Genomic DNA, 24,285 nt, shown 5'->3' with positions numbered 1-24,285 from the left:
ATCATACAATATACTATATAAACTAAAATACATTTTTATATTAGGCTAATATCTTTAATACTGTAGCAAGTTTTAAATTATTGAAAAACTCAAAAACACTAAGATGGAGTCAGCAGTCCAGCAGCGAGAAGGGTGCTATCCAGTCTTTTGTATTGAGTGTCACGTGTATGATTATCTCCCAGTTGGTGATAATGTGTGCCCGGTGCAAAGAGCTCCTAGCACTTGGAGAACGTGTCCGTTCTCTTGAGGCTAGAGTAGCAGACTTGGTGGAGCTGAGGGAGACAGAGAGGTACATAGAGGAGACCTACAGGGATGTTTTAGAGAAGTCCCACCTCCAGTCTGGTAGCCCCTGTGCTACCTTGGAGGAGGGAGGTCTCCTAGAAGGAGAGCATCACCCTGGTGAAGTAGGAAGTACTCCTGTAACCAGGATCTGCCCAACAGGGGATGTACTATCCTCTCGCACTGAGGATATGTCTCCAAGTGCTGCCCTGGAGGGAAAGGTTAGGACAGCTGTTGTAGTTGGTGATTCGATCATTAGGCATATAGATAGCTGGGTGGCTGCTGGACGTGAGGATCGCCTGGTGACTTGCCTGCCTGGTGCGAAGGTGGCGGACCTCAAGCATCACCTAGATAAGATTTTAGAGTGCTGGGGAGGAGCCGGCTGTCTTGGTACATGTGGGTACCAATGACATAGGAAAATGTGGGAGAGAGGTTCTGGAAACCAAATTTAGGCTGTTAGGTAGAAAGCTCAAATCCAGATCCTCTAGGGTAGCATTTTCTGAAATGCTACCCGTTCCACGTGCAGGGCCTAAGAGACAGGCAGAGCTGTGGAGTCTTAATGCGTGGACGAGACGATGGTGCAGGGAGAAGGGTTTTAGATTTGTTAGGAACTGGGCAACATTTTGGGGAAGGGGGAGCCTATTCCGAAAGGATGGGCTCCACCTTAACCAGGGTGGGACCAGGCTGCTGGCATCAGCATTTAAAAAGGAGATGGAGCAGCTTTTAAACTAGAAATGGGGGAAGGCCGACAGTCGCTCAAAAGTGCATGGTTTGGGATAAGGTAACTTTCAAAGATATCACCAAAACAGGGAAGATAGGGTATCCTTATATAGAAGTTGCAAAAGAGACAATAGTAGATCAGGTGTCCTTAAATAAAAAACAGACAAAAGATTGCAAATTAATACTGTCAAGTACTGAGCATGATGTAAATAGGAACAACAAACATAGTTTGAAATGTCTGTATGCGAATGACAGGAGCCTAAGAAATAAGATGGGAGAGTTAGAATATATTGCACTAAATGAAAAATTAGATATAATAGGCATCTCAGAGACCTGATGGAAGGAGGATAACCAGTGGGACACTGTCATACCGGGGTACAAATTATATCGTAGTGATAGGGTGGACCGAATTGGTGGAGGGATAGCATTGTATATTAACGAGAGCCTTGAATCAAATAGATTGAAAATTCTGCAGGAAACAAAACAGTTCTTGGAATCACTGTGGATTGAAATTCCATGTGTAAAGGGGAAAAGGATAGTGATAGGAGTGTACTACCATCCGCCTGGCCAGGATGAACAGACGGATGCAGAAATGCTAAAGGAAATTAGGGACACAAACAAACTGGGCAACGCAATAATAATGGGTGATTTCAATTACCCCAATATTGACTGGGTAAATGTAACATTGGGGCACGCTAGGGAGGTAAAATTCCTCAAAATCAAGGACAGTTTTATGGAGCAGCTGTTACAGAAGCCGTCGAGAGAAGGAAAAATTCTAGACCTAGTCCTTAGTGGAGCGCATGATCTGGTGCGGGAGGTAATGGTGCTGGGGCCGCTTGATAACAGTGATCATAATATGATCGGATTTGATATTAGCTTTGAAATAAGTATACATAGGAAATCAAAGACTCTGATAAAATGAGAAGATCGGTGAGAAAAAAAAAACAGGTGTGGCTTTGAGGGTCAAAAATTTACATCAGGCGTGGATGCTGTTCAAAAACACCATCTGGGAAGCCCAGACCAAATATATTCCGCGTATTAAAAAAGGAGGATGGAAGACCAAACAACAGCCGGCGTGGTTAAAAAGTGAGTTGAAGGAAGCTGTTAGAGCTAAAAGAGAATCCTTCAGAAAATGGAAGAAGGAACTGACTGAAAATAATAAGAAACAGCATAAGGAATGTCGTCAAATGCAAAGCGCTGATAAGGAAGGCTAAGAGAGACTTAAAAAAAAAAGATTGCGTTGGATGCAAAACACATAATAAAATTTTTTTTAGGTATATTAAAAGCAGGAAGCTGGCAAAAGAATCTGTTGGACCGCTAGATGACCGAGGAGTAAAAGGGGCGATCAGGGAAGACAAAGCCATAGCGGAGAGATTAAATGAATTCTTTGCTTCAGTCTTCACCGAGGAAGATTTGGGTGGGATACCGGTGCCGGAAATGGTATTCGAAGCTGACAAGTCAGAGAAACTTAATGAATTCTCTGTAAACCTGGAGGATGTAATGGGGCAGTTCTACAAACTGAAGAGTAGCGAATCTCCTGGACCGGATGGTATTCATCCCAGAGTACTGATAGAACTGAAAAATGAGCTTGCGGAACTATTGTTAGTAATATGTCATTTATCCTTCAAATAGAGTGTGGTACCGGAAGATTGGAGGGTGGCCAATGTAACGCCAATTTTTTAAAAAGGTTCCAGGGGAGATCCAGGAAATTATAGACCAGCGAGTCTGAGACGTCGGTGCCGAGCAAAATGGTAGAGACTATTATAAAGAACAAATTTACAGAGCATATTCAAAAGCATGGATTAATGAGACAAAGTCAACGTGCATTTAATGAAGAGAAATCTTGCCTCAGCAATCTACTATATTTCTTTGAAGGGATGAACAAACATGTGGATAAAGGTGAGCTGGTTGATATTGTGTATCTGGATTTTCAGAAGGCGTTTGACAAAGTACCTCATGAAAGACTTTAGAGGAAATTGGAGAGTCATGGGATAGGAGGTAGTGTTGTATTGTGGATTAAAAACTGGTTAAAATATAGAAAACAGAGTAGGGTTAAATGGTTGGTATTCTCAATGGAGAAGGGTAGTTAGTGGGGTTCCCCAGGGGTCTGTGCTGGGACCGCTGCTTTTTAACATATTTATAAATGACCTAGAGATGGGAGTAACTAGTGAGGTAATTAAATTTGCTGATGACACAAAGTTATTCAAACTCGTTAAATCTCAGGAGGATTGTAAAAAATTAGAAGAGGACCTTACGAGACTGGGAGACTGGGCATCTAAGTGGCAGATGACGTTTAATGTGAGCAAGTGCAAAGTGATATATGTGGGAAAGAGGAACCCGAATTATAGCTACATCATGCAAGGTTCTATGTTAGGAGTCACAGACCAAGAAAGGGATCTAGGTGTCGTCGTTGATAACGTTGAAACCTTCTGCTCAGTGTGCTGCTGCGGCTAAGAATGCAAATAGAATGTTAGGTATTATTAGGAAAGGAATGGAAAACAAAAATGAGGATGTTATAATGCCCTTGTATCGCTGCATGGTGCGACCGCAACTCGAATATTGTGTTCAATTCTGGTCACCGTATCTCAAAAAAGATATAGTAGAATTAGAAAAGGTACAGAGAAGGGCAACGAAAATGATAAAGGGGATGGGACGACTTCCCTCTGAGGAAAAGCTAAAGCGGCTGGGGCTCTTCAGCTTGGAGAAAAGGTGTCTGAGGGGAGATATGATAGAGGACTAGAAATGCTAAATAGTAGTAGTAGTAGTAGGTCTATAAAATGAGTGGGGTTGAATGGGTAGATGTGACGCGTCTGTTTATGCTTTCCAAAAATACTAAGACTAGGGGGCATGCGATGAAGCTACAATGTAGTAAATTTAAAATGAATAGGAGAAAATGTTCTTAACTCAATGTGTAATTAAACTCTGGAATTTGTTGCCAGAGAATGTGGTAAAGGCGGTTAGCTTAGCGGAGTTTTAAAAAGGTTTGGACGGCTTCCTAAAGGAAAAGTCCATAGACCATTATTAAATGGACTTGGGGAAAATCCACTATTTCTGGGATAAGCAGTATAAAATGTGTTGTACTTTTTGGGGATCTTGCCAGGTATTTGTGACCTGGATTGGCCACTGTTGGAAACAGAATGCTGGGCTTGATGGACCTTTGGTCTTTCCTAGTATGGCAATACTTATGTACTAAGAGCACATATCTGGAAGGAGCCAAGGAGTCAATGAGGATGACTGTTAAGATGTTAGAGCTTCTTGGGTTTGTCATCAATTACCACAAGTTCCACCTACACCCAGTTCATCAATTAGAGTACATAGGAGCCCTGCTAGTTACAGTGCAGGCTCGGGTCTTCCTTCCTCAAGTGAGAGCGGATACCTTAGTAATGCTTGCCTCGCAGGTCTGCAGCAGACAACAGGATTCAGCTCAACAAATGTTGAGACTGATGGGCCACTTGGCCTCCACCGTGCATGCCACTCCACTTGAGAGTGGCCACTGGACCTTAGCTAGCTTCCCAGTTGTCTCAGGCAACAGGGGACCTAACTGATGTAGTTCGCATACCACCAGAACTGGTGGACAGTTCGGTCCAATTAGTCTCTGGGACTTCCATTCCAAATTCCACTGCCTCGGAAGGTGTTGACAACAGATGCATCCAACCTTTTTTTGAGGCGCTCATGTAGATGGACTTCAGACTCAGGGCCAGTGGTCCACTCAGGAGGTTCTATTCCACTTCAATCTCCTTGAGCTCAGTGCTATTTGGAATGCTCTAAAGGCTTTCAGAGATCAACTCTAGAACCAAATTGTTTTAATTCAGACAGAACCAGGTTGTGAAATATGTCAACAAGCAGGGGGATTCGGGATCTTTTTGTCGGGAAGCGGTGGACATGTGGCAGTGGACTCTTCTTTACAGGATGGAACTCTGTGCCACTTTCCTCCCTGGCAGACAGATTGAGCAGGATACTGCAACTGCACGAGTGGTCTCTAAAGATGGGCATAACCCAGAAGATCTTCCAAGAGTAGGGCACCCCCTTGGATCTTTTTGCCACTGATCTCAACAACAAAGTCCCTCTGTTCTGCTCCAGTCTCGTGTCACACGGCAGTCTAGCGTCAGATGCCTTTCTCCTACATTTGAGGGAAGGTCTTCTGTATGCATATCTTCCCATACCTCTCATAGAGAAGACTTTGCTGAATCTCAGGCAAGATCCGGGGCATCATGATTCTACCCGCTCCTTACTGGCCACAGAAGATCTGACTGTTTCTGACCCTCATCACGTAGAATGAGGAATCCCAACCTCCAATCCCTGGCCCCCACGGCTTGGATGTTGAGAGTGTAGAACTTGAACCCTTGGGATTGCCTAAGGGTGTCTCCTATATATTGCTGACCTCGGAGAATACCTGCAACAGGTAAGTATCGTCACTGTTCTGTCCAAGGGGAGGAGGATGTTGTAAACTGAGACCCAGGACCCCCATAAAGAGGGCTCAGTTTGAGATTGTTTTGATGAACTGTTTGCTGAAAGAAGAATCCCCTGATGAAGTGATTAAAGAATGCTAATAGTGAATTTTTCTTTAAGAAGTGGCTAGCTTGCATATTTGCTTGCTAGTTCAGTATTATGTTTCCCAGAAAAGGCACCAGGAGGGACGCCACAAGTTGATGAGAAGTGCACCCTGTTATTCAAAGAAACTTTAAATGAAGGGAGGAGGGCAAAAAACAAGATGACTGATAATTGAAGAGCAGTTGCCCTAAGCGTAAAGGGGACCCCTAGGCCTAAGACTGAAGGTATGAGAAGCTAGATTTGTTAGCTGTTTCTGGGAATCTCTTAGAAACCATGCTTTCTGGATGCTTCTGTGAATGTCTGGTTTGACTCTTTTAAGGCTCTGACTAAGGCATAGAGGCCACACACACACATGCTAATAGATGTACAGTACTACATTGCACATGGTTAGGAGATTAAAAGGGGTGGAACTACCACATTGCACACAGTAGATTAAAAGGGGTGAAATATCTTACTGACTGTTAAGCATTGAGGTGAATCTGTTAGCTTTGGGGTTGTATGGCAGCCAGTGGCATAGGAAACTTGAGTGGAAGGAAACTGGATTCAACTAAATATAATATAGAAACTAATATCCCACAGTCAATGAAGAAAAGTTTTTGGATATTTCAGCAAGGCAACAATCTGAATCATACTTCTAAAACCAACCATGAAATAGAGGAAAGAAAGATGCAGATTTTGGAATGGCCTTCCCAGTACCCAGACTTGAACAGGATCTGTCTGTGGGTAGAGCTCAAACGTGCAAGGAGACCTAATGTTTCTGAGTTAGAAGAGTTTAGCAAAGAAGAATGGGAAATAATCCAAAAGCAAGAGTAGACTCTTAGCTGGCAAAGGAAATGTTTGGAAGCTGTTTCTGCCAAATTAGGTGTTAAAAAGGACTTACTGGAAAGATGTACAGACCTTTGCACCTGTCATATTTATGATACTTTTGTTTTGAATCTTTTAAAATCGGCAAACATTAATTATATATTACAAATTGCAGAAAGATGTTTAAAGTGTGTAGCCAAAAAAAGAGGTGTTAGCTGTACAAAAAATCAAAAACAAATTATCTCAAGAATTGGCAAATATTTTTATATGTATCAAGCTTATGGAATTGTGACTAAAAAGGAAGAAAAAGTGCCTCCGAAAAATAATTCAGGCACCTGAATGAACAACAAGTAATATGAGCTAAAACAAACTTCCTTGTAATTATGTTGAGCACTGTTCATAAAGGTGCCTATATTATTTTTCTACATAAAACTACCAAAAAGGGTAAATATATTTCAAAATAGTTGTATCAAATGTATCATAACAGATCTCTTACAACTATGTCTATTCAAATATCTTTATTATGAATCATATACCAAATATTCTCATTGCAATGTATTAAACGTATTAAAATCCAAACACACAACTCTCACACTTCACACGATCACTCACCATACCTACATACATTATACCTATATCATATGTATATATCATCTTTGACAAACCCAAAATACAAGCAATGTTTTCAAATGGAACGGTTTGTGAAAAAAAGATGTCTTTGTACTTACAACAATTCTCTATCTTAAAAGATGAAAATCTTGATGCTTGTCTCAGCAATTCTGAAACGTAAAGATGACTACAACGTGAAAGGTACATCCTTAGGGTTGGAACACCCTTATCCAAGTCATTACAGTTCATTCACAGCAATCTCCAAACTCTTCAAAAAATATCTTCCATAGTTAACTTGGCTGGGTCTTCACGTTCCTGCACTCATTTCACAGTCTGTGTCCAACCAGTTGCATTGTATTGTAATCCAAAAGGTCACATCAAAGGTACAAAACCACAGTGGAGTGCAGGAATGTGGAGACTCAGCAAAGTTAACTGTGGAAGACATTTTTGAAGAGTTTGGAGATTGCTGTGAATGAACTGCAATGACTTGGATAAGGGTGATCCAACCCTAAGGATGTACTTTTCACGTTGTAGTTATCTTTACATTTGAGAACTGCTGAGACAAGCATTGAGATTTTCATCTTTTAAGATGGAGAACTGTTGTGATAAGTACAAAGACTTTCATCTTTTTTTTTCACAAACCATGCCATTTGAAAACATTACTTGTATTTTGGGTTTGTCAACAATGATATATACATATGATAAGGGTATAATGTATGTAGGTATGGTGAGTGATCATGTGAAGTATGAGAGTTGTGTGTTTGGATTTTAATGTTTAATATATTGCATTGAGAATATTTGGTATATGATTCATAATAAAGATATTTGAATAGACATAGTTGTAAGGTGTTATGATATATTATTTTTCTGAGATTCTTTTCCTTTTTATTCACAATTTCACGTTTGATATGTAAAACAATTGCTGATTCTTGTTAATGTAGTTTGGTGTAGGTAATTATTTTTCTGTATGTTTAAATTTGTACAAAATATAGAGGATGTCTCAGCATCTCTTCACCTAGGGATTCATTAAAGCGTGTAGTTTGACCAGGGCTACCTATAGGGTTTTAATTTCTGAGACAAAAAAAATTGCATGTTTGTCTTCACAAAATATTTTTTTATCAGGATATCATTGATACTGGGAAGACTATGAAAACATTGCTTTCTATGCTTAAGCAATATAATCCAAAAATGGTTAAAGTAGCCAGGTAAGTTGTCTTCTATCACATCTTCTAGAAATGTGTGGAGTTTTTTTGTTTGTTTTTTTTTAATTTTAAAGAAATTTTTCCTTTAACAGTAAATGTTGTGAGTTTCTAAGGGACTTTTGTGTTCTCAAGAGCTCATGTATTCATCCCAGAGTATTGATAGAATTGAAAAATGAACTTGCAAAGCTATTGTTAGTAATACGTAATTTATCTTTAAAATCAAGCTTGGTACCGGGAGATTGGAGGGTGGCTAATGTAACACTGATGTTTAAAAAAGGCTCCAGAGGTGATCTGGGAAATTATAGACCAGTGAGCCTGACATTGGTGCCGGGCAAAATGGTAGAGACTAACAAAATTACAGAGCATATTCAAAAGCATGGATTAATGAGACAAAGCCAATATGGATTTAGTGAAGGGAAATCTTGCCTCACCAATCTACATTTCTTTGAAGGGGTGAACAAATATGTGGATAAAGGTGAGCCGGTCAATTTTGTGTATCTGGATTTTCAAAATACATTTGGCAAATACCTCATGAAAGACTCCAGAGGAAATTGGAGAGTCATGGGATAGGAGGTAGTGTTAAATTGTGGATTAAAAACTGGTTAAAAGACAGAAAACAGAGAGTAGGGTTAGATGGTCAGTATGCTCAAAGGGGAAGGGTAGATAGTGGGGTTCCCCATGGGTCTGTGCTGAGACTGCTGCTTTTTAACATATTTATAAATGATCTAGAGATGGGAGTAACTAGTGAGGTAATTACATATGTGTTATTCAAAGTTGTTAAATTGCAAGAGGATTGTGAAAAATTACAACGAGGACCTTACGAAACTGGGAGACTGGGCATCCAAATGGCAGATGATGTTTAATGTGAGCAGGTACAAAGTGATGCATGTGGAAAAGAGGAACCTGAACTATAGTTACTATGTCTGAACTCTCCGCCCTTCTGAAGGGCCAAGCGGTCGAACCCGTTCCACCAGGGGAAGAAGGGCTGGGATTCTATTCCAGGTACTTCCTTGTGCAAAAGAAAACGGGGGGTGCATCCCATCCTAGACCTAAGGGCCCTGAACAAATTTCTAGTCCGAGAAAAGTTCAGGATGGTTTCCCTGGGCACCCTTCTTCCCATGATTCAGGAAAACGATTGGCTATTCTCTGTGCACTTAAAGTATGCTTACACCCACATCTCGATACTTCCAGCTCACAGGAAGTATCTTCGATTTCGCTGGGAACACAGCACTTTCAGTACCGTGTACTGCCTTTTGGCCTGGTGTCTGCGCCCAGAGTGTTTACCAAATGCCTAGCTGTAGTCGCAGTGTCACTATGCAGACTGGGAGTGCATGTGTTTTCTTATCTCGATGATTGGCTGGTGAAGAGCACCTCGAAGGAGGGTGCTCTGGAGTCCATGAGAATGACTATTCAGGTGCTAGAGCTACTGGGGTTTGTCATAAACTTATCCCAAGTCCCATCTCACCCCACTCCAAGCATTGGAATTCATTGGAGCCCAGTTGAACACTCAGACAGCTCGACCCCTTATCTTCCAGAGACAAGGGCGGACAATCTTCTGTCCCTGGTGTCCATGGTTTGAGCGTCTCACCGGGTCATGGCTTGGCAGATGTTGAGACTTCTGGGGCACGTGGCCTCCACAGTTCATGTCACACCCATGGTACGTCTGCATATGAGATCAACTCAATGGACTCTAGCTTCCCAGTGGTTTCAAGCTGCGGGGATCTAGAGGATGTCATCCAACTGGCCACCGGCTTTTGGAATTCTCTCCACTGGTGGACGATTCGATCCAGTTTGACAATGGGACAACCATTCCAAGTTCCTCAGCCACAAAAATTGCTGACGACTGATGCATCTCTCCTGGGGTGGGGAGCTCATGTAGATGGGCTCCACACTCAAGGAGCCTAGTCCTTTCAGGAAAGAGGTCTGCAGATCAACCTCCTGGAATTAAGAGCGATCTGGAACGCTCAAGGCTTTCAGAGATCGGCTGGCCAACCAAATCATTTTAATTCAGACAATCAGGTTGCCATGTATTACACCAACAAGCAGGGGGGCACGGGATCTCCCCCTCTGTGTCAGGAAGCCGTCCAGATGTGGCTTTGGGCTCGCCATCACGGCATGTTTCTCCAAGCCACTTATCTGGCAGGCATAAACAACAGTCGGGCTGACAGGTTGAGCAGGATAATGCAACCTCACGAGTGGTCACGAAATATGGGCGTAGTCCGCAAGATCTTTCAAGCGTGGGGCACCCCCTCGGTGGCTCTTTTTGCCACTCAGATCAATCACAAAGTCCCTCAGTTCTGTTCCAGGCTTTAGGCCCACGACAGACTAGCGTCAGATGCCTTTCTCCTGCATTGGGGGACAGGCCTTCTGTATGCGTATCCTCCCATACCTCTAGTAGGGAAGACTTTGCTGAAACTCAAGCAAGACTGGGGAACCATGATCCTGATTGCACCTTCTTCTTCTCGAGTTGCACCCTCTTCTGGAGTTGTCCTTCGAAGAACCGTGGAGATTGGACTGTTTTCCAACCCTCATGACTCAGAACGAGGGGTCACTTCTACATCCCAATCTCCAGTCTCTGGGTCTCACGGCATGGATGTTGAGAGCTTAGAATTCGCTTCCTTGGGTCTTTTAGAGGGTGTCTCCCTACTCTCAAAGAATAATCTAATGTGTCTGCAAAAGTTAGAAGAATTGTGTAATGTTTGGCAATTAAAATTCAATGCAGAGAAGTGCAGAGTGATGCACTTAGGGAGTAGACATCCAAGGGTGTTAGGCAGTGAGAGGCTGATATACACAGATAGGGAGAGGGACCATGGGGTGATAATATCTGAGGATCTGAAGGCAGTAAACCAGTGTGACAAGGTTGTGGCCATAGCCAGAATGATGCTAGGCTGTATAGAGAGAGGTGTAATTGGGAGAAGAAAGGAGGTGTTGATGCCCCTGTACAAGTCGTTGGTGAGGCCCCACTTGAGGCCTTATCTTGCTAAAGATGTAAGAAGATTTGAAGCTGTCCAGAGGAAGGTGAAAAAAATGGTGTGGGGCTTGTGCCAAAAGACATATGAGAAGAGACTGGAAGACCTGAATATGTAGACCCTAGAGGAGAGAAGGGACAGGGGAGATATGATAGACATTTAAATACTTGAAAGATATTAATATAGAAACTAGAGAACATGAGTTTAGGTTGCAGGGTGGTAGACTTAGGAGTAATGTGGTTGATGCCTGGAATACCCCCCTGAGGCAGGTGGTGGAGGAAAACAGTGGCAGAATTAATAAAAGCATGAGATGAACACAGGATCTCTAATTAAAAGATGAATGGTATAAAAAAAAAAAACTTAAAGGGTTGCATATGTGTGTTTGCATGTCAAGTGGTGCTTAGATAGCAACTCTGGCTGTAAAAACTAAGGCCGGTAATGGGCTGGGCTTGTACAGTCTGTGTCCCACAGTTTAGGATGGGCTTAAGAGGGCTTCAGCAGAGACTCTAGTAATTTGAAATATGACGACAGTGCTGGGCAGACTTTCACGGTCTGTGCAGATGACATGACATTAAGATAGGCCTCAGTGGGCTTTGAAGGCAACTCCAGTAGTTGGAACATAAGGACAGAGCCGGGCGGACTTCTAAAGTCTATGTTACAGAAACACCAAAGAAAGACCATGATCAAGTATATAATCTCACGTTCATTGTTTAATCTTAAATTGATAAGAGTGACAGTTGGGCAGACTGGATGGACCATACAGGTGTTATCTGCCATCACTTACTATGTTAATAGATCTCTTCACCGCATACCTGACCAACAAGGTCCGTCAGTACTGTTGTAGACTGGGATCACACAGAAGGCTAACCTCGGATGCCTTGCTCCACGCGGGGAAGGGACTTCTGTATACATATCCTCTCACACCTCTTTATAAGAAAAACTACTGAAACTCAAGCAGGACCATGGAACCATGATTTTCATTTCCTCTTATTGGTCGAGACAGATTTGGTTCCCTCTACTTGCTGGAGTTAGCCTCCAGAAACCTGTTGAGGCTGGAATCCTTTCTGGCTCATCACTCAATGAGGGGACCCTAGTGCTCACTGGACGTCGAGAGGCTAGAAGTTGATTCTCCAACTACATGAGAATGTCTCTTGTGTCTTGCATGCTTCCAGAAAGGATTCTACTAAGAGATCATAACTTTAAGTGGAGGAGTTATGCTGTCTGGTGATAGGGCACAAAAACGTCTTGAATAACTTCTACACCTTTCTGAGTCTGTCAGAACCAACTGTGCAAGGGTCCACCTCAATGTGCCATCATCATGTAACAGGTAAGCCCATCTCTGTGCAACCTTTAGTTTGCTTCATTATGGGCTTGCTGTTACTAAAGCCCCCCCCCCCCCCCCACCCCGTCAAGCCCCCTACAGTGTCATCGGATTTCAGATGTCATTCTCACCCAGTTGATGAAAGCTCCTTTCAAGCTGCGATACCATCTGAAGTACCTGACCTGGAAGGGTCTTATTTTTGGTGGCAGTCATTTCAGCCTACCGTGTCAGTAAGCGCCAGGCCCTAGTAGCTGATGCACCATACACTAGATTTCATCATAACAAAGTAGTTCTTCACACGCATCCAAGTTTCTTCATAAGGTGGTTGTGGAGTTCCACCGTAACCGGTTGGTTCTTCCAACATTTTTCCCAAAACCCCCTCAGTGAATACGCATGGGATCTGTTTGCATTCACTGCCTCTATTGTACGCAAATAGATCTCATGCATATTGGGGGAAAACTGGACCTGGTGAGGGCTGAGGTTGGACACCTCTGATCTAGAGCAAGACTTCCGTCATGACAACCAGTTTGATCAGACAGTCCTTCAGAATTTATTCAGGGTCTAGAATCCATCTCCACTTCTTCCCCCTCCCAACCAGCCTATTTTCTTTCTGTTCCATTTTTTTTGTTGGCCCTTGCCTGTTGCAGGCCTTGTATTACATAAGTGTTGCCACACTGGGACAGACCAAAGGTCCATAAAGCCCAGCATCCTGTTTCCAACAGTGGCCAGTCCAGGTCACAAATACCTGGCAAGATCCCAAAAAAGTTCAATACATTTTATGCTGCTTATCTCAGAAATAGCAGTGGATTTTCTCCAAGTCAATTTAATAGTGGTCTATGGACTTTTCCTTTAGGAAGCCATCCAGACCCTTTTTAAACCCCACTAAGCTAACTGCCTTTACCACATTCTCTGGCAACGAATTCCAGAGTTTAATTACACATTGAGTGAAGAAAGATTTTCTCCAATTCATATTAAATGTACTACTTTGTAGCTTCATCGCATGCCCCCTAGTCCTAGTATTTTTGGAAAGAGTAAACAAACGATTCACATCTACCCATTCCACTCCACTCATGAATATTGTTTCCCTCTTATTTGGACAGCCTGGTAGCTAGGGATTCCCACTTGTGAGATTATGTCCACCCACATGTGAAAATGTCCTAGTGTCCTCATAAAACACCTACTACAGGTGAATTACTTTGTTTTATCTGAGCCAAGCAGAAACCTACTACAGGTGAATTACTTTGTTTTATCTGAGCCAAGCAGAAACCTACTACAGGTGAATTACTTTGTTTTATCTGAGCCAAGCAGAAATGATCAGTTTCTGTCCTGAGTCTGAAATCATGTGTGTTTAACTTACTCCATTTCTCTTATGTAATTGTATTTTTCATTGGACAGCTTGTTGGTGAAAAGAACTCCTCGCAGTGTAGGATATCGGCCTGACTGTAAGTATGTGTTTTCAATAGTATAATTGTTTGCCAGTGTTTTAGTTAAATAACCTAGTAGTGTTTTGTTCTGTGCATTTTGCTTTCTGTAGCTGATAAGAATTTGGTTAAAAGAAATATGTACATCTATAAATAGAAGCTGAGCCACTATATCCTAGTGTTGCATATGAAATAAAACTTATACCAGCAGTCATACAGTGGTTCAATCCTTTATTCGGGTATGAGAGTTCAGCATTGGCTTTATGGGCACTGGTTGTCTTCTAGGGATTGTGGTCATTTTTCAGTTGCAAATTTATGTGCACTTGAAGCATACACAAACCCAGTTTTCAAACACCTAAATCTGTCTTTGTATATTGGGTTGTTTGTCTAGATGCACTTATAGGTATCATTTTAAAACAATGTTGTATGAACCAGAGGCCTCAGTGGCTGTGCCATGCAGAATTAGTTTTGACTTCCAGGCCAGGACTCTGCTTCCTGGGTTACTTTTGAGTAAGGGGGGGGGGGGGGTGGAATTGTAGAGAGTCTTCTGCTGTTGCAAGTGGTGAATGCCAGTGATGGCTTTTGAAAATTTATTTTTCTTAGGGCGAAGAATAGCAGATCCTCACATGAGTGACCTTATCTGATGGAGCAGGCTGGTGAGGCACAATCCAAAGCGCTCAGATAATTGAGCTTTTCAGAGGGCTATACCACACATTTTTAGGCTCCCACATCTCATTCCCCTGCCAGTGATATAAATTTTTAGTCCATTGGTTCAGTAGGCTGCCATCTTTTAAAATTTTACCATTTTTTTTTGTAGCAGGCTTGTCCAAGTTCAGTCCTCAAGGGCTGCAAGTAGGCCAGGTTTTCAGGATATCCCCAATGAATATGCATGAGGGAGATCTTCATACAATGGATGTAGTTGGCATGCAGATCTTTCTTATGCATACTGAGGGATCTGCAGCATAAAAAAAACCTAAGTATCGTCGTCATTCTCCCTCCAGGCACTCAGCCTATACCTATACGGGAATGTCCATGTCAGACACCACTCTCCATCTCTGCAGCTCATTTCATAACAAGAGCCTTCAAGATCAACACCTGCACAGGCTTTCACCCAGGCTGTGTCTATGCCATGCTCCCAACTGGCACTGACGCCAACTCCACGAGGAAATACGGGTTATGCTCAGAGGAGTTCTCAGGGTTACTACAGTCGCAGTTCATACAAACTTGCAGGGTGCTTGTCCCGGCCTGTCGATGCATTGGAGAGGTCTCACACACGAACGGCATCAACCATCCCCTGCAGCTAGAACCCAACCAGCGCATGCGTCAACATTGCCAATAGTGTTCTCCAACATCGGGAACTCATTGATCTCGATGCACTTCAGCGCAGAGCCAGTGTTCCAGTCACTCTTCCACGTACTCCCTATGAACAGTACACTGAAGAGTCAGACTCTGACCTCTCCTGGGAGATAGCTCAAGACCCACAGGAGTTCTCAGATGAGGAGTCCTATGGCATTCCATCTGATCTGTCTCTGCCACCTGAGAGACGTAAATCCCCTCCTGAGAGTATCTCCTGTCCTGGCCTTGTCCGAGAAGTGGCTCAAGCTATTTCTTTCAAATTAGAGACTAAGGAAGAACCTAGATCAGAACTCTCTGAAGTTCTAGATTGATTCTCCTCCGGGGGGGGGGGGGGGGCATCACAGTTCCACTTCATTCAGTAGTGAAGTCTACTTTAAATTAAAAAAAAAAAAACAGAAGACACCGCTAACAATTCAGGCAGCCCAAAGAAAATTGATACTATGTACAGAATACAAAAATCTACTGGATTTGAGAAAACTCAATTACCTCCTCATTCTCTAGTTGTGGAATCTGCATTGAAACACATTCGCAGTGCAAGATCTCATGCTTCTGCTCCTTCATGAAAAGAAGCTAAGACACTGGACTCTTTTTTGGCAGAAAAACTATTCAAGCCTCAGTCTAATATTCAATTTGTTAGAATTATCAGCTTTATTCTACAATATATTTAAAACCTCTAATACAGAATACTTTATCATTTGCAGACTTCTTCCACCAGAAAAGGCAGAGGAATTCCTTAAAATTCACAGAAAGCTTCTCAGTTGCCATGAATATCTAGCAAGGTAGGCCTTCGATGCCTTTGTCTCTTCCTGCATCTCTGCCTCAAATCTGCAGTCCAAGAACATTTCTCAGGTGTCTCATGTCATGGAGGCAATATATTTGGGTGAATCTCTTCATAAAGGCAGTTAATAAATTCCAATAAATAAATTTGGAAACAAAGTCAAGGAAGTGGCTGATTTAATAAAAAACAAACAAACAGATACCATTAAGACTTTATCTAGGCCACAAACTTCTGCTGCTTCATTTTCTACCTGAACATTTGCAGGAGGATATTGATACTCCAACTATTATATGGCTAAACATAAAGGATTATGCTCATGTCCAAGACAAGAGAGAGGTCAGAAAACCCAAACAGCCTTCCTTTTTGACTCCTTCCTAGAGAGCAATGCCACTATACAGTTGTCTGTGCCAAATGACCTACCTGTCAGAGGAAGGCTCATTTTTTCACCACAGGTTGGCCTCTCATAACCTCCAACTGCTAGGTGCTGCTTACCATCAAGCACGGTTACGCTCTGGGTTGGCAAAGAAAACCTGCCGACCATCCACCAAGAGTCTTGTTTCAACTCATTCCAGATGAGTTTACTTGGAAAGGAGCTCTCAGCCCTCCAGGGGAGTACATCCAATTCTTGATATGCGACACTTAAATTTTCCTGAAAGAAAAGTTTCATATGGTATCCCTTGGATCACTGCTACCCATGATCCAGCTCAGATTGGTTTTGCTCTCTAGATCTGAATGAGGTATACACACATATACCCATTCTCCTGGCAAACAGAAGGATCCTACGCTTGAGCTGTGGAACTCTGCACAATCAATACAAGGTCTTACTATTTGGCTTGGCCTTGGCTCCTCAAGTCTTCACAAAGTGTCTTATAGGTAGTAGCTGCAGCACTTCGCAAATGGGGCATTGTGACAGAACAGTGTGTTTTAAGCCTGTAAAATTGCCTTAATTATTATTTCTCTAGTTTGACCAGCAGGTGGTGCGTATTTATGTTTTGAAGCTGCTGCAGAACCAAGGCTGTTTTCTTTGTTCAAGCCTTTTGGTAAGGCAGTCTGCAGTATACTTTCAAAGGTGGTTGTTCTGGGCTCTGGCCCACAGGGATCATTTTCATTTGGAATCTACTGACTTTTGCCCCCCCCCCCCCCACCCCCCCCATCTTAGCCAGGAAGAAAAGAGAATAGGATCTCTTTGCTGAGGCTCTGTGATCAGTTGTATGTCCTGATCTTCCCAGGTACTACTTATAGTAAACAACTGTTTAGATAGTGTTATAATTGATCCATATTTAAGTTACCTGTTATTGTTTTGCTGATTGCACTTTTTCTGTTTCATTGTTCAATTTTTCAGACAATAAACAATTTTCAGTTTAGTGCCTCTGTTTGTCTGGACTGATGAATCCTGGTGGTTTGTGTGTTGGTTCTGTGAGTGCTTTCTGGGAACTGTGGGACCACTGGGAGTGTGGCATCAGTAACCTAGAAATCAGTGGGGATAATTTGTGACCAGGAGACTCACCCAGAGGCAACTGTGACCCAGTCGTTGGGATGAGAGTGCTAGTATAGAGTACAAACGACAGTTGCAGGCAGGCCTGAGCTGTGCTGGGGATGGCTGTGGGGTAACCCCAGGCGGGTGGCTAGGCATTTCGTGACAGACATAACACGTCTTCTCCTACCTGAATGACTGACTGGTTAATCAAGGCAACTTCCCAGAAAGCGACAAACGCCTCTGTCCAGTCAACTATAAAACTCCTCAGATTTGTTGTCAACTATCCCAAAACACATCTTCAACAGTTCAGACCCTAGAGTTCGTAGGGGCTCTTCTCGACACCACTCAAAGAAAAAATGTCCTTTCTCAGCCAAGAGCAAACAAAATACTGAACTCCGCCACTCAGGTATTCAACTCTATCCACATATCTTCTCGTGAGATGCTCCGCCTGCTCTGTCACATGGCTTCAACAGTTTATTTAACAACATTGGCTTGTCTCCACTTCCGAACTCCTCAATGGATGCTTTCCTCTCAGTGGTCCTGTTATGATTCTACTGAGACAGGCAGGGAAATGACTGGGACTCACTTCTGATTGGCCTGTCAGGGATTGAGCTGATGTCTGAGGCAGCAGACGTCAGACCTTATTTAAACTTAACGCTCAAGCGTCCGCTGTAGGGAGAGGTATCTCTTGAGCTGTGAGCTCTCGTTCTGCTTAGCCTGTGCTCGAGGCACAGAGTGTATTCTCTGTAGTTTGTTTGCCCTTCCCCTTGTCTGTAGTTTGTGTGTGCTGGTTGTAGCTAACTTTTTCCTTGATTACTTCACTGCAGTGCATCTGAGTCTGTTGTCTCTCCTCTGCCTTGCCTCTCTCTTCCTGGCTGTGGTGTTGACTTGTCCGTGGTGAGTTTGTTCCATCTTTGTTTAGTCTTCCCTATAGCCTGCTTTAACCCTTTGTGTGCAGTGTTGTAAGCCCTGCTTCTTTTCGAAGCCTTTCTCTGTATCTGTTTTAACTCGTTTGTGTGCAGTGTTTGGAATTTGGCTCTTGTGAGCCCTGCCTCTTCAAGCAGCCTTTCTCTGTAGTCTGCTTAACCCTCTCTATTCTCTTGTGTGCCCTGCTTTTTCCCTGACTTTGTTTTTGAAGGCAGTCTTTCCCTGTGGTCTGCTTTTACTCTTGGTGTTCTGTGTTTGTTATTTGGCTCTGGGGAGCCTGGTTACCTTCCCTGGTTTATTTAGTTAGAAGCTGCCTCTCTTCTGTATTTTCTTTGGCAGCTATTTCTGTGGAGCTTCGCTCCGTTAGGTTCCGTGAGTCTAGTAGTGTCCTGCTCTGACCTTGCCTTTCCCTTTTACCCCTGTGGGTACTACCTACCGCTACCTGGATTCCGTGTAGCTCTTGTCTGTATTCTCTCCTTATGGTTGTCTGTATCTGCCAGTTTGCTACTACTACTACTACTATTTAGCATTTCTATAGCGCTACAAGGCATACGCAGCGCTGCACAAACATCAGTTTGGTCTGATGTCTTCCCCTTTGTGTCAGTGCCTGGCTCTGTGTGCGCCACCTGAGCTCCAGTCCCTTCTGGGACATCTCGTGGTTCTTTTCTCTTCCCTAGTGTATGATTGGGTTCCAGTTTGGCCTTGCGGTCCATATGCCTGGACTCTGTACAAGTGAGTTCTCGATCAGCCTTGCGGCCCGAATGAGTGGTCTATTTCCCTTTTCTGGTGGTGCTTGTTGATTCATGAGTGTGTTGGACTTCGAGGCCCTTGTTACTGTATAGCGTCCGTTTGGTCTTCCCTAGGCCTCGGCCAAGGTTCTTCCTAGGCTTCGGCCTAGGCACAAGGGCTCACGATCAATCTAACATGTCTCATGCCACAGGATACTGTCAGCTCACATTTGGATCACTCCACAGCTACACCACTCTCCACAGTGGTGGACTGTGTCTCAAAATCTTACCTTGTGTCTTCCATTCCAGCCCCTTCTGCCTCTTAAGTCCTCACCACAAATGCCTCTGTCAGGCACTCCACCCTCCTCTCAATTTCAGTACAACCAACCCAGTCATATAATTCAATTCACAACTGGGCAGCAACTGTGGTAACAACGATAATGGAAAAATTCATGCTATCCACCCACACACAATCCTAGCAAATCCAACTCCCTATTATAGCCCATCGGCAATCAAAAGTCCCACAGGAAAAATGGAGAGGCTCTGGTGGCAAACTCTCTTAATAGGTCTGATAATGAGAAAAGGCCTAGGCACCCTGGAAGGCGACAGGCCACCTCTCTCAAACGAGATAAATTTGTTCCTAAGCATCAGACGAACTACAGCCCACAAATCCTTGCAGCTAATCTGCTCTCCAATCACAACTGCAGTTCCATGACGGAGAAAAGACCACTGAACTCCCAATTGCAAGAATACCCTCCATCACAAAATACAGACTGAAAAGAAACCTCAAGCAGATAAAACACTACAATGCTCCCCAGCAGCCCACCTATTCCTGGCTATTACTTTATTGCCAGATCTCTGGCCAACAAAGCCATAGTTATGAGATTGGTTAGAATCAGAGGACCCAGGTCTTGTGTCCCTAACAAAAACCCTGGCTACAGTCTAGCGCTATAGAAATAAGTAGTAGTAGAGAAGATTCAGTATTAAGATATCTTCTACCCTGGGGCTGCAAAATCGCACACATCGCCTGAGAACACAGAAAAGGAGGGGGAGTTGCACTAATCTACAAACATTTCAGATTAATGATACCTCCCTGTCCAGAAACTTAGACTGTACAGTCTGCTATTGCCCCCCTGGGAAATGGAAAGAAACCAGAGAAGAATTCTTAGACATATTAATGACCCAAGGCCAATAGCCGGGTGGACAACTAATAGTCTGAGATGTTGCCAAAGATATCTTGGTACAACACCATTAAATGCTTCCTAGACCATATAGACATAAAGTTCACTGGCACACAGCACACATACCTGAAAGGCCATCAACTAGACATCTTAATGTGGGGTACAGCGTCTGACCAGAAGACAGAACTAGAAGATAGAGGATGGACACCATCTAGTTGGACCGACCACTTCCTATCACAATTCATGATTCACTGGCAAGAAACAAATACCACTAGAAAGACACACTACAACTATCACCTACAGGAAGCAAGAAGTAGAATTGACCACAACGTATTCTGGCAAAACATAGAAGACAAATTAAACAAACTAAACTTCTTGTCAACATAGACCAATGGAATCACATCACAGAGGAGATACTGAATACTGTAGTCCCAAAAAAGACAGGGAACTGAAAGAAAGCTCCATGGTACAACGAAACACTCTTGAACCTGAAGAAAGCCTGCAGACAGAACCTGGAGAAAATCTCAGAGCAGTTCAGACAGAAAGGCCTAGAGAAAAACAATAAATATCTATAAATTCCAAATCAAAGCAGCGAAACAAAAATATTTCTAGAAAAGATAGTAAATGAGAAAGGGAAACCAAATGTGAAGAAACTCTACCAAATACTTCAGCATCTACTAATGCCCAAAGATCTTATAAACCGCATGCCCTGTCTCTCCTCGGCAGAAGCATTGGCGCATTACTTTGAGAAGAAGATGACAGAGTTTAGTCTATATATAGAGAAAACAATCGCCAAGCAAACAGATTATGAAGACTTTCTCACCTGCAGAGACAGAATGCAAACGATTAAAGGAGAACATGCAGAAGAAAAGTTTAGTAGAGCAATTAATAAATATTCCCGCTCCCAATGCATATTGGACAAATGCCCAGTCTTTCTACTAACACCATTGATCTACATCAAACTCAGAACACACTGAATAACGGACTCCATCACCAATGGTACCTTCCCTAAACACAACTCACTGAATACCTAGAACGCTTTTGCCTACTGCACCAAACAGGCAGGGTTCAGAAAAGGATACAGTACCAAAACATTGCTTGGTACACTGGTCAACGACCTAAGGAAGCTTACAAGTTACAGTCAACAGGTGGATTCCTCGGAAACTGATCCTACAGTGTCAAGATTAATGGGGTAGTGTCAGAAGAATGGAAATCCCACACTGGGGTTTCGCAAGGATCACCTCTCTCCCTGATACTCTTCAACCTCCTAATGTCTTCCCTTATGGAAAGAGAGGACATAAACTGCTTTTCTTATGCCAATAACATCACACTGTATTTTCCTTTTACCAAGAACAAGTCCAATGCTAACACCCTAATTTCCCAAGGTATAACTCTTAATTGAGAAATGGGCCACAACCTTACATCTCAAACTCAACCGGGAAAAAAACAAAATACCTAATCGTCACAGCAACCTCTATCAATACCTCAGATATTCAACTGAACCTAAATAGCACTCCTTGAAGATAGAATCCGGACTAAAAATATTAGGAGTCTTGATAAACACTTGACCTTGGAAAACCACCGCTATACAGTGGTAAAGAAAGCGTTCTATGTCCTCAGAAAACTAGGAAGAATACGTCATTGGCAACTAATAAGAAGTAAAGTAAAGGTTGGGGAGCACACCTAGACAATCCCCTTGAGAGAAAAGACGACATATCAATCTTCTGGAATTGTGAGCTATATGGAACACCCTCAAGACCTTCCAGAACCGTATCATTGGTCAGGTAATAGTAATATTAGTTTACACAGACAACCAGGTAGCAGTATGTTTGTTACATGAACAAACAGGGAGGAACAGGCTCTTACCATTTGTTGCCAAGCAATCCATATATGGACTTGGGCAGCTTCTCAAAACATCTTTATAAGTACTGATGTCCTAGCTGGCAAACAGAATTCTATAGCAGGCAAACTGAGCAGGTTCCTTTAACCTCACGAATGGTCCCTCAGCACCTCTGTAATTTATCGAATATTCCAACAGTGGGGGACCCCAGCGATAGACCTGTTTGCTTCTCCCCACAACAGCAAACTTCCCCGCTTTTGTTCTCAACTGGATTCTCCCAACCATACAGTCCTGGATGCTTGCTTTGGAGAACAGATCTACTATATGCGTTTCCCCCCGGTACCTCTCATAGGGAAAACTCTTCTTTTCTCAAATTACGTCAGGACCCAGGGGACCATGATTTTAGTGGCTTCATACTGGCTGGTTCCTTCTACTTCTAGAATTACTAGGAAAAAAAGGCCCGTTTCTGAAACCAATGAAACAGGCACCAGCAAGGTATTGGCTTTCTGCAATTAATGTTTTGAAAGGGATTGTTAGGATAAATGTGTTGTCATGCTGATGAATAATTTACATTGTTGTATTATGTCTAATGTCAGTGTGTATGTTTGAGAGAGAGTGTGTGTGTTTGAAAGAGTGTGTGTGAGAGACAGAGAGATAGAGTGTGTGTGTGACAGAGAGATAGTCTGATAGACAGAGAGTGTCTTAGAGAATGTATGTGAGATCTGCTGTCTCCCGCATCCATGTCCAGCAACTGTCCTCTCTCTCCCCTGCCCTCCCCTCCATCCATGTCCAGCAACTGTCCTCTCTCTCCCCTGCCCTCCCCTCCATCCATATCCAGCAACTGTCCTCTCTTCCCTGGGCCCCCATCCATGTCCAGCAACTCTCCTCTCTCCCCTGAATCCATGTCCAGCAACTGTCCTCTCTCCCCTGCCCTCCCCTCCATCCATGTGCAGCAACTCTTCCTCTCTCCCCTGCCCTCCCCTGCATCCATGTCCAGAAAGTCTCCTCTCTCCCCTGCCCTCTCCCTCTCCATCCATTCATGTCCAACAACTGTCCTCTCTCCCCTGCCCTCTCCCCCATACATATCCAGCAATTCTCCTCTCTCCCCTCTCTCCCCTGCCCTCCCCTCCATGTCTAGCAATTTCTTTTGTTTACCCTCCCTCCCATCCATGTCCACCGATTCTCCTCTGCCCTCCCCTCCATGTCCAGTGACGCCCCAAACCCCACCTTCTCCCTGGGTTCCAGTTCCAACCCTCCCTGCCCGCCCTCTTCTCCCTCAACAGCCCTCCTTTGTTTTCTGCCGCCCAGCCTTAGCTTAAAACTCATTTTACTAACCTGACTGAAGCAGAGTACAGCCGGCTCGCCTTCAGCTTTCCCCTTCTCTCTCAGCGTCCCGCCCTTGCGTAAACAGGAAATGAGGGGGGGACCACAGCTGAGAGAGAAGGGGAAAGCTGAAGGCGAGCCAGCTGTACTGTGCTTCAGTCAGGATAGTAAAATGAGTTTTAAGCTATGGCTGGGCGGCAGGAAACATAGGAGAGGGCTGTTGAGGGAGAAGAGGGAGGGGGTACCGTTAGGAGGCTGCCGTTCTTTTTACCGCTGCCGTTCAGCTGTCAGGGAGAGAGCACCGCGGAGGGGGGGGTGTTGTCGCGTGTGTCGCTGAGGGGGAGGGTGGGAGAGGGGGGACGGAGTCCAGGAGGGGCGAGGGAGAGAGCACCGCAGAGGTGGGAGGGTGTTGTCGCGTGTGTCGCTGTGGGGTGGGTTTCCTAGCGCTACTGGCAGTGTTGACGCCAGCTGTCTTTCTTTGAAGTTCTGGCACGCGGGTTGGGCTGTTCTTGTCCGTTGGTGTGCCTCGTGCTGCTTTAGTGTGGTTGGTCAGTGTTGCTTTTGACGTACCAGGAAGTATGTGACGTCAATTCAGGAGATGGATACAGCAGGAGCACGAATGCTTCAAGGCTTTTTTTTTTTTGTTACATTTGTACCCCGCGCACGCTTTCCCACTCATGGCAGGCTCAATGTGACTTACATGGGGCAATGGGAGGGTTAAGTGATTTGCCCAGAGTCACAAGGAGCTGCCTGTGCCTGAAGTGGGAATTGAACTCAGTTCCTCAGTCCCCCAGGACCA

At 43.7% G+C, this 24,285-nt stretch overlaps 1 protein-coding gene across 2 annotated transcripts in view; it reads left to right on the top strand.

Moving 5' to 3' along the window:
* The window catches only part of HPRT1 (hypoxanthine phosphoribosyltransferase 1), an 88,438-nt gene that overhangs the window by 57,110 nt on the left and 7,043 nt on the right, over positions 1-24,285 (top strand). For both annotated transcript variants that reach the window (XM_030209881.1, XM_030209880.1), the window contains exons 6-7: positions 8,086-8,168; positions 13,851-13,897. In XM_030209881.1, the coding sequence (XP_030065741.1) occupies positions 8,086-8,168; positions 13,851-13,897 (130 nt within the window). The remainder of the gene's footprint in view (positions 1-8,085; positions 8,169-13,850; positions 13,898-24,285) is intronic.

The sequence above is a fragment of the Microcaecilia unicolor genome, chromosome 7 (assembly GCF_901765095.1).
Source record: "Microcaecilia unicolor chromosome 7, aMicUni1.1, whole genome shotgun sequence".
NCBI lineage: Eukaryota > Metazoa > Chordata > Amphibia > Gymnophiona > Siphonopidae > Microcaecilia > Microcaecilia unicolor.
Note: the sequence above shows the minus strand (reverse complement) of the source record. Positions and strands in the feature narration are given on the sequence as shown.